Here is a 15,690-nt window from a genome sequence, read left to right on the forward strand (position 1 = left end):
CAAGTAGAGATAGGGACGTGATAATCCCATTATATAAGGCTTTTGTTAGACCACACTTGGAATACTGTGTTCAAGTATGGAGACCGCACCTAAAGAAAGACATTGAGCTTCTTGAAAGGGTGCAAAGAAGGGTAACTCGCCTGGTGAGATCGGCAAAAGGGCGTCCTTATGAAGAAAGACTTCGAATATGTGGGTTGCAGAGTTTGGAAACTAGACACCTTAGAGGAGATTTGATTGAGGTGTTTAAGGCTCTGAGAGGCATCAGTAAAATGAATGAGGACAAAATTTTCAAGATTATAAATGATGCTAGAACTAGGGGACATAAATTCAAGTTACGGGGGGAAATGTTTAGATTGGACTGCAGGAAGTTTTATTTTAGCCAGCGAGTTATAAATTACTGGAATAAGTTGCCTTCATGGGTGGTAGAGTCCGACAGTTTGGGGAAATTCAAAGGTCATCTGGATAGTACTTTCGGGTAAGGGAAGCGCATAGGATGATAGGTTTAATTTCCTTTTTATTTATCTTTTATTTTATTTTATTTTTTTTATTTATTAATTATTATTATTTAGTTATTTATTTATTTTTTGTTTTTATCATTGTTTTGTTCAGATTTTTTTTTTTTTTTTTTTTTTTTGGCTGGTGCAGCATAAGCCATAGGCTTTCTTGCACCATGCGGCCGATACTAATACTAATGTGCGAAGATGTGCAGCGTTCTTAACAACACTTCTAACACCAAATAGTGTCAGATTATAACTGCTTCTTGTTCACATCTGATTCAGGGAGCTGTGCATGCCAGATTCAAACAGCTGTATTTCCATATCCATTGAGAATTGGACAAATGTTTGTGTGAACTTTTTTACATAGAATAATCGATACTATAACCTCCCAAATTATTTACTATTCCTCCTGATTCACGCTATATATACTACTGAATTTACATATACTACTGAATAGAAATTTCTGCAGAATCAACAGAGCATAATATGCACAGACTCTAAGTTTATTGCATGCACTGGGAAACACTCTAGAGCAGCGCTACTCAAAGTGTGGTCTGTGGACCAGTTCCAGCCCGCGAATTGTTTGTTACTGATCTGCGATGAATTTGAAATTTGTCATAGATATTACTGGTTCCTGATGATTCTTCCATTCCCAATCTGCAAAGGCTTATATTTTACAAAAGTAACAGTCCACAACAGAATGGAAATAAAAGGAACTGGTCCTTGACAACAGATAGTTCGCGAAGCACTGCTCTAGAGGCTTCTCATCCTCTTTTTTGGAAAATCTCTTACTCCCTATCTCTTGCATAAAGTTTTCTGAGCACTGGCTGCTAGGAGAGGCCATGGATTTTTCTGTCACTGATATACAGGAATTTTTCCAGCAGGGACAAAGAGGTGATTGTCCCATTGTATAAGGAAATGGTTAGGCCACATCTTGAGTACTGTACAGGTCTGGAAGCTTCATTTTAGGAAAGTTGTGGATCTGTAGAATAGGTGCAGAGAAGATTAGGCCTGAGTAGCCCAATGGTCAGGAGCGAGAGTGCATAGCATGCGTTCCTTGAGTGGACAGGGGTTCAATCCCGTGACTACTAAATACGATAAATATTTGTATTGACGATTTATTGTAAACTCTACTGAATTGGTTGTCATGCCGGAGTATAAACAGAAAATTTATTATTCAGGGACACAAAAGTACCCTTGCTCAAATGACACGTATAAGGGGAGATAAGTTTAAATTGAAAATAGTGGATGGTTATGATATAGATGTGTAAAACATTGCTTTCACCCAGATATTGATTGACTTTTGGAACAAATTTCCATCTTGTATTGTGGAGTTAGGTAGTTTAAATAAATTTAAGAGAGAATTAGACAAATTATTAGATGGGATGGTCAAATGAGGTGGGTAGTGTTGTTGTTTTTTGAATGATGCTGTATAAGCTTCTATCATTTGCCACTACTAATACTGGGTACTGGATCACATTGCTGTTCTAGGCAGTGAAATTAGTGAGTACCACTAAATTAGCTTCCACACCACGACTATATCAATAGTATCACTAAGCAGATAATTCAAATCTACTGCAAATACCAGTAGCAGCCCTAATAAGCAATAAACCACAGTGTATCAAGCTAGTATTTCATCGGTGGGTATCAGACCTTTTAGAAAATCGAAAGGAAGTCAAACACTAGCTTGGTTGTGAATGGAACTGGCACACATATTATTCATGCCTTTCTTTTCAGGGTTGAAGATCCTTCCCCCCCCCCTTCTTTTCCACACATGTAATACCATTCATCACATTCTTGTGGACTGTTCAGCCTATGAATGTGCATGCCAAGCAGAATTTTTTTCACCTGTATCTCAGGAATTTCTCACCATTTCACCTCTCCTAGATTACCAAACTCAAGCTAGAAAAGTCTTTTCCTTCACATAAAAGAATTGGCACATACAATGCTTTATAAATGACACCTAGATCACAGCATTTATTTTTTACCACATATGAGATAGGTGACATTTAACTATTGCGTACCATACTTATACTATAAGTATTACTCATAAACCCATAAATGCATGGATTAGAGGCTGATAAGGCAGAAGACACTTGTTGACATTTGATTTGAATTTCAGTAGACAGAAATTTTTGGTAAATACATATAATGGAAGGGTGTTCCAGAAAATGGAAGTAGAAGGGATAAATGAGGAAGAAGAAAAGTTGAATCTGTGAGTTTGTAGTCGAACAGTGAAAGGAAACTGACTGGCTGCAGCACATTTGGAAGAAAGTAGTGAATTATAGATGCCAATTCAGAACAGCACCTGTGGGAGTATCTATAGAAAAGGTACGTGGCATAAACTGAATATCTATGAGACATCTTAAGACATGGAGGTTCATATTCGTCCTATATTTGAATCACTCGTGTTGTGGTTTGCAATGATGGGGGAACAGGAGCGAATGATAGGGGTAGCAGGGTTGAGGCTGCCATTCGATTTTATCATTAATTCATGTTTAGATGGAGATGATTTGAATCTCCAGACACCAAAGGTGACAGGGCTATATCCTAGTATATGCCACAAAGAATAATTTCTGATAAAGGCAATATATATTTTCAAAAGCTCCTTGTGTCATGATATAATAGACAGTGATTTTTATTTTATCAAATGTCTTATAGTAATTTTAGCACATATTTCCATTTTTGATTTTGATCATATATAGTCTTTTATTGAAACATTGATCATCGTAAGTAGTGATTTTATTTTATGCTTAGATTTAAGTATATTACAAATGTTATTATTTTAGTTAAAGTTATAGGTAATGTCTTATAAATCCTTATATGCATTGTACTTTGGACTTCAGAGGAATTTTTCAATATAAAAAAATCTTTTAAGGTAAAAATAGAAGAGAGAGATATGACATATGAAATTATGACAATTTAAAGTACAGTCGATTCTGTTTATTTGGGATGCATCAGGACTAGTGCATTTTGGCCCAATTAAGCGGCTGCCCCAATTATCTGAAGTTTCACGTAAAAAAAAGTTAAAAATACAATGGACCCCTGCTTTACAATTGGTTCACTGTACAATCAAATCATGTTACGATGAAGTCACCATAGTAAAGTACCGTTCACTATATGGCGCCTCCGTAGCCAGGTGGGAAGGAGCAGCAGTGCGTAGCACACGCTTCTTGATTAGACCGGGGTTCGAACCCATCACCACCAAATACGAAGGATGTGGAAAGGTCAGGGAGTGACCACCGCATATTCCCGGAGCAATATGGCCTTAGTTGCTAATGCTCCTCAAAACCAAAAAAAAAAAAAAAAAAAAAAAAACCGTTCACTATACAATGTGTAGTAAGCGCCAGTCATTGTGATCACATTTGTGAATTGAATTTTAATTCTATTAAACAGCGATTCTAATTAGCAAAAATAGGAGGAATATTATCCATAGGCTATAAAAGTAAAGAAATATTAAGCACAAATTTACCCTTTATTACCTTAGCAATTAAAAAATTAAATGATACGTGAAAATCGGAAGAATATACGTGATAATCGGAATAATTAATATGTACTGTAATATGTACATATTAACTAGTTGTCATTTCTGTTCACTGACATTTGTGGGTGAGGGTTAAAATTTAAAACAGTAAAAAGATTTTTTTTTTTTTTTTTGTCCTCGCCTTTTTCACATTATTATATTGGGTCAGCGTTTTTTTTATTGTTTTGGCATGCAATTTTTACGGCCGGATGCCCTTCCTGATGGCAACCCTCACCCTTTATTCAAGCTGGGAATATGCGATGGTCATTCCCTGACCTGCCGCATCCTCCATATTTGGTGGATACGGGCTTGAACCCCGGTCTAATCAAGAAGCGTGTGCTATGCACTACTGCTCCTGCCCACCTGGCTACGGAGGCGCCGTTAAAAAACAGTAAAAAGATAAGCAATCAATAACAAAGCAGTAAAAAGATAAGCAATCAATAACAAAGAACACAGCACGCACAAATTTCAAGTAACATGATACGCGTAAGTGAGAACGGAGTAGAAGTATAAACACATTTCACCATAATAACCCACAGAATTCCAGCTTTCGGTATTATCGCAAATTCAATAAGAATCGAGTTTACTATCCCTTTTGGGATAGTTTGCACTAACAGAAAAGCCCAATAAACAGGGACTGCTAATTGTTTTTATTGTTTTATGGTTGTGACCTCTAGAAATCCGACCGAACCACATGGTACAGTTGGAGACAATTGTAGGGTAATCTCCAGTGCTGTGGTCTCCTGCCCCGATTAAGCGGCATGTTGTCCCAATTAAGCGAAGTAAACCCTGGCTATTTTCTCGACTGGGTTCTGTTTTTTAAGATTTGCCCCAAATAAACAGCTGCCCCGATTAACCGATGGCCCAAATAACTGGAATCCACTGTATTATCATAATAATTTAAGTTTTCTTTTAGTCAATGAGTTGCTGAATACTGGACTAAGTTGCCTCCATGGGTGGTTGAGGCTGACAACATTGGGAGATCCAGTGGTCAGTTGGATAGGCAACCGTGAGAGGAGTTATTCAAATACAGGAGTGGATGATATAATGGAAACATCTGATATGAAAGTAGTAATTTTTGTAATGGCTGTATGATGTATTTATGAACATGTAGTAATGATTTTTTTTTTATTTTCAGGTAGTACTGCAAAATAACAATAAAAGCTTATGTTTATTTAGAAGTGATATAAAGATACATGAAGAAAATTATCACTCTGTCTGAATTCCAAAGAGGTGAAACTGTTAATGCATGTTTAGTAGGGGCATGTATGTTTAGTAGGGGCATGCCTAAAACTGTTGATTTGTTTAATGTATTCAGAGTAACTGTATCAAAAGAGACATCTGCATTCACCAAGTATGGAAAACAAAATCTGATGATGGGACAAATTGTGGCAGAAACTCAAAGCTGACTGAAGGAGATTAACGAACACCAGAATGGATTGTAGCTTGAAAACATAAAACTGCTGTCTCAAAAATAACTTCAGAATTTAATGCGAGTCTCGGCAATCCACTTTCTAGCAAAATATATAGTTAAGTGAGAACCTCGTAAAGCTGAAATTTATGGCAGAGCTATTGCTATGCCACTCGTTACTAATGGTAATTGCTAAAAAGAGAGTGCAGTGGTGTAAGGAGCACAAAAATTAGAACGATTGATGATTGGAAATATATTTTCAGACAAATCATCATTCACACTTTTTCCAACATTAAGGAGAGTTTGCATATGACAAGTGTCAAAGGAAGTGCTTTATCCTGACTCTCTTGTGCCAACCATCAAATAGGGAGGAGGAGGAGGATTATCAATGGTTTGGGCAACAATATCTTGGTATTCTTTAGGTCCTATCATCACCCTGAATAGGCAAATTACTGCTAGTGATTGAGTTGATATTCTAAGTGGCCAGGTTTCAAGATGATAATCACAGCTGGCTACAGAGGCTGTAATAGAGGAAATGCAACCAAAAATTGAGAAGCACATTCTTCAGAGGATGCAGAAGAGAATTACATGAAAGAGTGAAGGAGGAAAAGTTATTCTGTGAATAATTTGCAAACCCCGGTCCACTCATGCATAAATATGACACAAAAATGTAAGGTGCTGCAGCTCTAAGCTCCGTAACTCATGTCAGTCTCTTCTCATACGAATGTTCCTTTGCTATTTTCACAATAGTTGACTGTTTTAGGACCCGTTCAAGAAGCTGAACAGCTTTCTTTTGATGCAGCCTCCTGACTTGCACACAATATTCCAAGGTATTTTGTAGATTGTACTCAGTATCATACCTATAGTTACTTGAGTTGACATAATTCTTTGAACATCATCTCCACTGATTCACAACTTAATTGAGCATTTTCACAAAGTCACAGTTCCTAGTGCTATTAAGAGTAGCCCGTTGCTTGAATCAATTAGTACTCTGTTCAGAACAAAATTACAAACATTGGTTTGGTATTTGGTAAGGAAATAGTGAATTTAGTAAACACTCTTCAAGTAGTGGCCTCCATAAGCTTCGCCCATGGCCTGCACAATTAACATTAGCAAGGGCACATGATGCAAGAAAGCAAGCTTACAGCCAAAAAAAAAAAGAAAAAAACTACACCTCCTCATTTCAGTCATCCACCCGCTCCAAATGTTTGTCTAGTTCTACCTTGAATCTATTTAGGCTATCAACTTCTACAATGACAGATGGAAGTTTGTTCCAGCAATCAACCACCTGCTGGCTAAAGGCAAACTTCTGCGCATCTATCCTACAACTGCCTTTCCTCAATTTGAATTTATGCCCTCTCAGGCGATTATTCTGAGCAAGAGGAAGAATCCCATCAGCATTGAGCATGCTCAAACCATTCAAGGCTTTATACACCTCAATCAGATCACCTCGCAGGTGCCTAGTCTCCAGCACAGCAATTTGCAAAACTTAAGTCTTTCTTCGTAAGAGCAACACTTTGTTCCTTTTGCTAATCTTGTAGCCCTCCTCTGTACTCATCCCTGCAGCACTACATCCTCCTTAAAATGAGGCCTCCAGACCTGTATACAGTACTCAAGGTGTGACCTGACCACTGCTTTATACAAGGGGATAATCCCCTCCTTATTCCTGCTAGAAAAATTCCTGTATATCATTGACAAGAAACCATGAGCTACTCTTACAGACCGTCTGCACTGCTCAGAAAACATCATATCTGCCTGCACAATTATCCCCAGGTCCTTTTCACTCTCTACCTCTGTCAGTGTAGTTCCACACAGTTGATACGTTACTCTGGGGTTACTGGACTGGTTCCCACATGCAGTACTTTACATTTGTCAATGTTAAACTTTAGTTGCCACCTCTGAGCCCATCTACTCAACTTTTCTAGATCCTGTTGCAGCAGCCTACTGTCATTAGTATCATTAACAACGCTGCCAGCCTTCATGTCATCTGCAAACTTGGACATTAAGCCTGATATTCCATCATCAGTATCATTAATGAATACAGAAAAAAAAACAATGCAACCAACACTGAACCCTGGGGAACTCCACTAATAACATTAGTCCACGAAGAGCAGTGTCCATTGATTACCACTCTATCTTCTCCCACTCAACCATCCCTTTGTCCATTGCAGCAATTTACCTCCAATGCCACACTGCTCCAATTTGTGCAGTAGTCTCCCATGTGCAACAGTATCAAAAGCCTTTCTAAGATCCAAATATATGATATCAAATTTCTTCTTTGCATCCAGTTCCTTTGTGACTACTTCTCCTTAAAAAACCCATGCTGTGTTCGAGCTGTAACTGAAGTCTTGTCTTGATGATCCTGCAATGCTACTTTAACCAGTGCCTCCATTAATTTTCCTGGAACAGAAGTTAAACTAACAGGTCTGTAATTACCTGTCTCCCCCTTTGATCATTCTTTGTGGATTGAGGTCACATTTGCACATTTCCAGTCCATGGGTATCTCCCCTGAGTCCAAGGAAGCTGTCATAATTATGGGTAAGGGTTTACTTACTTCCTTTGCTGCCCCCTTTAATATAACTGGATCGATTTCATCCTCCCTGGGTGCTTTTCTTATGTTTATCTTCAACAGTTTCTCCTCTACTTTACTCACAGTTATTGTAAGATTATCTAGCTTACTGCCAGAGTTTAATACACCTCTGGCATTCCCCCTCCCTAAATAACTCCTCATGTGTGAATGTAGATGCAAAATATTCATTTAGTTTGTTAGCTACCTGAGCAGGATCATCAACAGTTGAACCATCGATATCAAGTGGACCAATCTGATTCATCCCCTTCCTTCCTTCTAGAGTTTACATAAGTAAAGAACTCTTTGCTGTTTTTCTTTGCATCCTTTGCCAAAGATTTCTCGTAATCTGCCTATGCCTGCCTAATCTCCATTATGACTTGCTTACAGACCAGCTTATATATATCATAGGCTTCTGTGTCACCTGTTAATTTATATGTATCCCATGCATTTTTCTTCTCTGCCACATGTCTAATTAGTTCATCTGACTTCCATTTAGGCCTAAATCTTGAACAATACTTCTTAGTTGGTATGAAAAGCCTAGTAGCATCCAAGATTATTTCTTTGAATGCTTCTCATTTTGAATTTGCTGTTGGTAACATCATCAGTTGGTCCCACCGTATAGAATTTAAATACTGCCTCAGACCACTGTAGTCACCTTTACAAAAGCAAAAACCCTTCCCTTTACCCTTGATGGTAGTTACTGTTTTGAGTAAATCCCACTTCAGCACACTGTGATCACTGGTGGTTCCTTTATCTGCAGATTCTTTATATATGAAGAATCACTACTGATAATCAGATCAAGAGTATTACTCCCTCTAGTTGCGTCCCAAACATGCAGCTATAGAAAACAATCATCTAATAAATCCACAAAAGCCTTGCTTGTGTGTGTGTGTGTGTGTGTGTGTGTGTGTGTGTGTGTGTGTGTGTGTGTGTGTGTGTGTGTGTGTGTGTGTGTGTGTGTGTGTGTGTGTGTGTGTGTGTGACCAACCCACAAATTCCAGTGAGTCTCTGGGAAACTAAAATCTCCCACTATAAGACACTCTGATTTACTGGCCCACTCTATTTCTCTGCACAAATGCTCATTAGATTCATTAGGCCTATAACACACACCTACTCTCATTTTTCCTTTCCTAGTGCTTATGTCACACCAAACAGACTCAACATTGCATTGTCCACCAACATCAATTGGATGCACTTCCTTATATTTTATGTATTTTTTAACTAACAGCATAACCCTTCCTCCCTTCCTGTCCTGTCTATCCTTTCTGCACTACTTATGTCTGTGTGACACCACGTCTCTGATATCTCAACAATATCTGCCTGTGATGTCTTGACTAGCACTTCAAGCTCATCAAATTTATTAACTATACTCCTTACATTGGTGCACACACAAGTATACATGCACCTGTTTCTACTCTTAGTTACCCTAACACAGCTATGCATTTACTTGTTTCACTGTGACTCCCAGCAGTCCTGGAAATCCGCATTGCCTTGCTTTCCAGGCTGCTGCTCAATTACATTTCAATAGAAGCAGTGCAAGAATTACTTTCACCTCTGCCAGCAGCTACTGTTAATCTATTAGTCTGTGTATCCTCCCCCCAAGCTAGCAGTTTTCCAACCCACCTAACTCTGCCTCACTATCATCAGCAAGTATTCTTGCAATCACCAGACTTAAATGTTATTGAACCACTGTGAGCACAACTTAATTCAGCATTTTCACAGTAACAGTTCCTAGTGCTATTAAGAGTAACTCATTGCTTGAAGCAATTAGTACTCCCTTCAAAACAAAAATACAAACTATGGTTTGGTATTTGGAAAGGAAATAGTGAATTCAGTAAATACTCTTCATGTAAAGTAGCCTCCACAACGATCTCCCATGGCCTGCACAATCACCTGACTTAAATGTTATTGCGGCCGACCGGGCTAGCCGAGTGGGTAAAGTACCTGCCCGGCAACCCAAAGGTCGCGGGTTCGATTCCCGCCTCGGGCTTGGATCAAAGTACTGCAAAAACCTTGGGAGGTGCAATATGGCCACAGAAGCCGATGCGCCAACAACTACCAAATCAAAAAAAAAAAAAAAAAAAAAATGTTATTGAGCCACTGTGGACATATTTCAAGAAGAGAGTAAGAAGCAGATTTCCTCTACCTTCATTACTCAAGGAGCTTGAAACATTCCTCTATGAGAATGGTCCAATATTCCTCTTAAGGCAGTTCAAGATTTATTTCAATCTATTTTAAAATAAAATGCAATCTGTTTTGAAAGCAAACGGTAGTACAACACTGTATTAGAGTATACCTGTAACTCTTATTACAGTTGTTTCCATTACTTTGAGTGCTTCATGTAGGTGGTTTTGTTTCATTTTATTTTTTTATTTATTATTCTTATTTTATTGTATTTATTTTTTTGGTTGGTGCAGCAAAAGCCTTGGGCTTCCTTGCACCATACACCATGTGGATAATGCTAATGCCAATAACTTAAGGAGAAAGTATACCATCTACTTGTACTTCCTCTTCATAACAGAAAAGCATTAATTATCTAATTATTTAAAAAACTGCTCCTTTAACCGATTTGCTAAATTCATTCTTTCAATTAATTAAATTAATTCTGCTTTATATTTTAATAATTTATGGAGCTGTCTACAGCAACTTTTTATTATAGTCTATTCTTTCTGATTAGTGCAGTCTCTAGTTGGTCATTTTTTTTTTCTTTTTTTCCCAGAAGTGAATGGAATTCTCAGTCTGTCAGTGTATCGCCATTAGCATTAGCTGCCTGCATGCGTGTTGATTCATGTTTTGACCCTGCCCTAATTCCGAGTGTTGAAGCATCCATTACTTTTGAACTTATTCAGCTTACATTTTATAACCATTTCAAAGGAATCAGTATGTATCTATAATATATTATTTACATTAAATAATGAAGTATGAATTTCTACTAAGGTTTTAAAAATTATTTTGATTAATGACCAAACTGAACTTTTCTTGACATGATGATTCATTGTTAGGTTTGAACATAAGTGTGATAAGCAATCACTTATAACTCCATATTTTAGTGATCTTAATACAGGAATACCTCACATAGCATGGTTAATTTGTGCCAAAAAAATACCGCGCTGATTGAGGTATTATTAGTATGTATTTTAATGTAATGCATTCTGACAATTTGATTATATGGGTCGAGTTGCAAAAATATATAGGTGTTTGTGTACTATAAATTGATGCACACGAAGTTCTTGCAAAAAAAGAAACTAAAATGATAAAAATGAAAAATACTAGTAAGTACAGTACAAATGATTTTTATTACAGTATGTACGTACCAAAAGAATATAAGTGAAGTATGTACTGTATTTTTATTTTGAAAAATGACTGATCAGCTTAGTTTGCACAGTTTTTTATTCTTTTTATCTGCATACATACATACATCTCATTATAACATCGAATGTCATTTTGCAATGCCTGCCTTACTTTCATACCTCGTTCAAAGTTTGGATCTAGAAGAACACTCAGCACCATTACATTTCTTCTTTCCATTCATATTTGCGTATAAAGGTGTAAAGGTTTTAAAAAATAATCTTTAATAAAAATATTTGTATAACTTATGCACAGTCAATGACTTCACCGCTCGGAATCTAGAGTGTTTACTAATGTATGAATGCTAACAGAGTCCGTATATAATGGGAGTTGAGACAACATTCAGCGTGGCCTATGCATTGGCCTTCATGCTGGCATTATAATACATACATACTACATGTACAGTATATCAAATGTATTGGTGTGTAACGCAGTTAATTTTTTTTTTTAAATTTGTAAACCGCACTATAGTGAAACCCGCGCTGTTCGAAACCGCATTATGCGAGGTATTCCTGTATTACTATATCAGGTACATAATAAAAGTAATAGTTTGTTCCAAACAAGTATCAACACTAGGTAAGTGTGAGTTTGAGCTACTGCAACAAATATGTAATCCACTCTGGAATCTAAATATAGTTAAAAAGTTATGCAGAAAAAAGTGTTTGACAAAATGACAATTTTCTGAATAACATGTAGAACTCTACTAGTGATAACTTTATCCACATCAGTTATTCAAATTTTGGTATCGAGAGTATTTAGTAAAAAATTCAGCATTAGAAACTGATTAGGAACTTTTTCATTCTAGTTCATAGCTTGTTTCTAATTTGGCATCTTGTTGCTCAGTCTCACTGAGATTTTGCTCAGCATGAACTTATTCTTATCATGGAGTTCTACAAACTGTAAATAATCCTGAAGTTCTATGAAGTTTTCAATGAAATACAATATTTCAGCCTAATGCTTCATGTGACTAAGCAACTGTGAGTTCTTCACTCATTTGGACTTTGCTCATGGCCTAAGATGCCAGTATGCTACAAAACATCAAATCATCCATCCATCACCAATTATCAATGAATTACTAATCTTGTTCACAAATAGCAACAGTCTTGTGACCTTTTAGCAAACTTTTTCTGCCATAAATTACTTACAGTGCAAACATATTTTAATACAAAAAAAAAAAATGTATTATGCATTAATGTGACATTAATAGGCAGAAGGAAATCAGTAGTGAAAGAACAGATCCTTAGGGAACTGCAGTGTTAGTTGAGAATTTTAGAAGCCAGGGAGCCACCTACCATCTTGTGCAATGATGCATGTTAGAAACCAATTTGTGTTTCTGACAAAAATCTGGACTTTTTTGCACTTGTTTGTTTACAGTTATGGTAGTAAGAATACGTATATATAGAAACTGTATATACATATGCAATATGCAATAATTGACAACCATGAACTGGAATTATACTAGGGACAAAGAGCACATATGTTTCATGCACATAACTTCAAATTTTCTTGGGTGTTATGGCAAACAAGATGTCAAATAAATATGCACATAAACTTGAAATGCCATTGTAAGATGGCACATTAGAGCAGGGTGAACTGTAACTCATCAATAGAACTATTAAATGTTTGTTTTGAAAAGTCAGAAAGTCACTTTTATTTCATTGTTTCTGATTGAAGTTGTCTAATGTCTTAGTTCAAAGCTTTCTTCAGTTCCCATCTCAGTAAGAACCCCATGATTAAAGCTGCCATAGTAATAGGACTACAGCTTCTCAACCAACCTAATGGCAAGATTTCAGAGTTTTTGAAATGTTATATCTTTGTTATCAACCCACTGCAGGATGGAAGCCTCCTCGGTGATTCACGTTGAGGGACTGGACCATAATCTGCCACGTTGGTCCAGTGCTGGTTGGCAGATCGACCGTATTTAGCAGTCAGGGGCTTGAACCCAGGTCTACTCAAAGAGTGTCCCTCTCCCCCCTCACTTCTCCTTCAACCCATGCACGGTGCTAAGTACTATAGGTTTTGATACCTTTCGTGTTTGGGGTTTTCATAAAAAAAAAAAAAAAAAAAAACTCCCACTCCTGAACATCTTCAGAGGATGCAGAAGAGAATTACATGAAAGAGTGAAGGAGGAAAAGTTATTCTGTGAATAATTTGCAAACCCTAGGTCCACTCATGCATAAATATAACATGAAAATGTAAGGTGCTGCAATTCTAAGCTCTGTAACTCATGTCATAGTCTCTTCTCATATGAATGTTCCTTTGCTATTTTCACAAGAGTTTCCTGTTTAGGACCCTTACAAGAAGCTGAACATCTTTCTTTTGATGCAGCCACCTGGCTTGGACACAATATTCCAAGGTATTTTGTAGATTCTACTCAGTGTCATATCTATAGTTGCTTGAGTGGACATAATCTTGAGTGGAGATTATGTTGTTCTTCAAACAACATAATCTCCACTGATTCACAACTTAATTCAGCATTTCCTAGTTCAAAGTTCCTAGTGCTATTAAAAATAGCCCATTGCTTGAAGCAATTAGTACTCCATTCAGAACAAAAATACAAACAGTGGTTTGGTATTTAGTAAAGAAATAGTGAATTTAGTAAACACTCTTCAAGTAGAGTGGCCTCCATAACAGAGTGGTCAGGAGTGGGAGTGCAACATCACATGCTCTTTGGGTAGACTGGGGTTCAAGTCCTTGACTGCTAAATATGGCCGATCTGCCAACCCACACCGGACCAGCGTGGCAGATTACTGTCCATTCCCTCAGAAAGAATTGTTGAGGAGTTTTCTATTCCTGCATTGGATTGATAATGGCTGCTGCTTTATATCTTTGTTTCTTTCATTCACCAAGACCTTGTGTTTGCTTATGAGATTGGGTCCTAGTGAACAGAGTTTATAATTTTTAGTGAATTTGGTTGACGGGCAAAAAAAATAGTTTTTATAAATTTGGCCCGCACATTAATCAGGGTTCATAAGTAACTGACAAGATGAGTAATAAATGTTCAATAAGTTGAAGTTGGAAGAATAATATTTTGTTACTGATATTTTACTTTTTAGTTTATTTCATTTTACAAATTTTCACATTCTTCTATGTGCTAGCATTCAGAGAAGACAGGACGTCTCAGCAATATATGTTTTATCACCAAAGTTAATGTAGTATAGTATTAAAATACACACATTTGTAATTACTTTATTTATCAGCCTTTGTCTATATATTTTATAGAGTTGATGATGTTAACTAGTATTAAATAAATGAAATAAAAAGTGTGTGCATAAAAAAAATTAATTATATAAATAAGTTATGCAAAAGTGCCACATTGAGAAACGTGTTTGAAATTTTGCATGTACATAATCTGAAACCACTCTGCAAAATTATAAGAATAGTTTTTTTTTTAAGTTGTAAAGTAACTAATTATTTGCCAAAATAATACAGTTACAGATTAATATGATGATAATGTAACAGTGACATTTATAATAATCATGATCCATCTCTGATGCTCTCCTCCCTGCGAATCGGTTCAAGTTTTGCAACCTGCATAACATGCAAATTGACTGTGAATACACACTTATACAGACATAATATACTGAAATAATATGATCAAAGCTACTGGTGTACCATAAAACCAACAACAACAAAGAGCCATCCTCCTTTTCCTTTCTCTCATATCAGTTCTTGAATCCAATCTGTAGACTGTATGTTGTCCATTCCTTTATATTATGCACCCCAAGGCTATGTAGGCAGCCTATGTTGTGCCCCCACCCTCCCAAGTTTAAAACTAGCTGTGTCAAAAATTATAGTTTCACATTGACCTTTGAAAATATCAGTATGTAATATTCTATTTTTCTAGGTTCTGTACTGCTTTTTTTTTATGTTTTATGTATCTTTCTCAGTATTTGACAATATTATCATAACCATATACGGTAAAAGCTATGATATCCGGCACAGAATGGCCCAGAAAGCTATGTTAATCAAAACTGACTAAGAAGCCCATGCTTTTCTCCAGGTGGCAGCCAGACGGTGTGGTGCTACTAGTTCCTTCCTTCCTTCCTTCACTTGCCTACCAATTTGTGAAGGCCACATGTAATTATAACCTTGTGTCCTGGTTCTGAATGGGTGTAATGGATGACAGTTATGCTATTTCATGGCCCATCAACATCTCGGTGCTCCATCATAACCCAACTACATCCAGTTTGTAACTTTCTAAATCCACAATTCTCTATAGTGCATTATGGTTTAGAAAGTTCAGTGCCCAAAATATTTTATCATATCTCATTGTCATTTTTTGTATCATGGAATGGTAAGTAAAAAGCATAAAAGGATAGTGTTAATGGTAAAGAGAAAG

General features: G+C 36.8%; 1 protein-coding gene across 2 annotated transcripts in view; it reads left to right on the forward strand.

Annotated features, from left to right (window-relative positions):
• Positions 1–15,690, forward strand: part of Vps13B (vacuolar protein sorting 13B) — a 965,007-nt gene that overhangs the window by 514,837 nt on the left and 434,480 nt on the right. Inside the window, exon 28 of one of the 2 annotated variants that reach the window (XM_090386413.1) lies at positions 10,720–10,880. In XM_090386413.1, the coding sequence (XP_090242539.1) occupies positions 10,720–10,880 (161 nt within the window). The remainder of the gene's footprint in view (positions 1–10,719; positions 10,881–15,690) is intronic. The other variant, XM_090386414.1, reaches the window with a different exon arrangement.

This window comes from Mastigoproctus giganteus, chromosome 12 (assembly GCF_048544385.1).
Source record: "Mastigoproctus giganteus isolate SK-2022 chromosome 12, ASM4854438v1, whole genome shotgun sequence".
NCBI lineage: Eukaryota > Metazoa > Arthropoda > Arachnida > Uropygi > Thelyphonidae > Mastigoproctus > Mastigoproctus giganteus.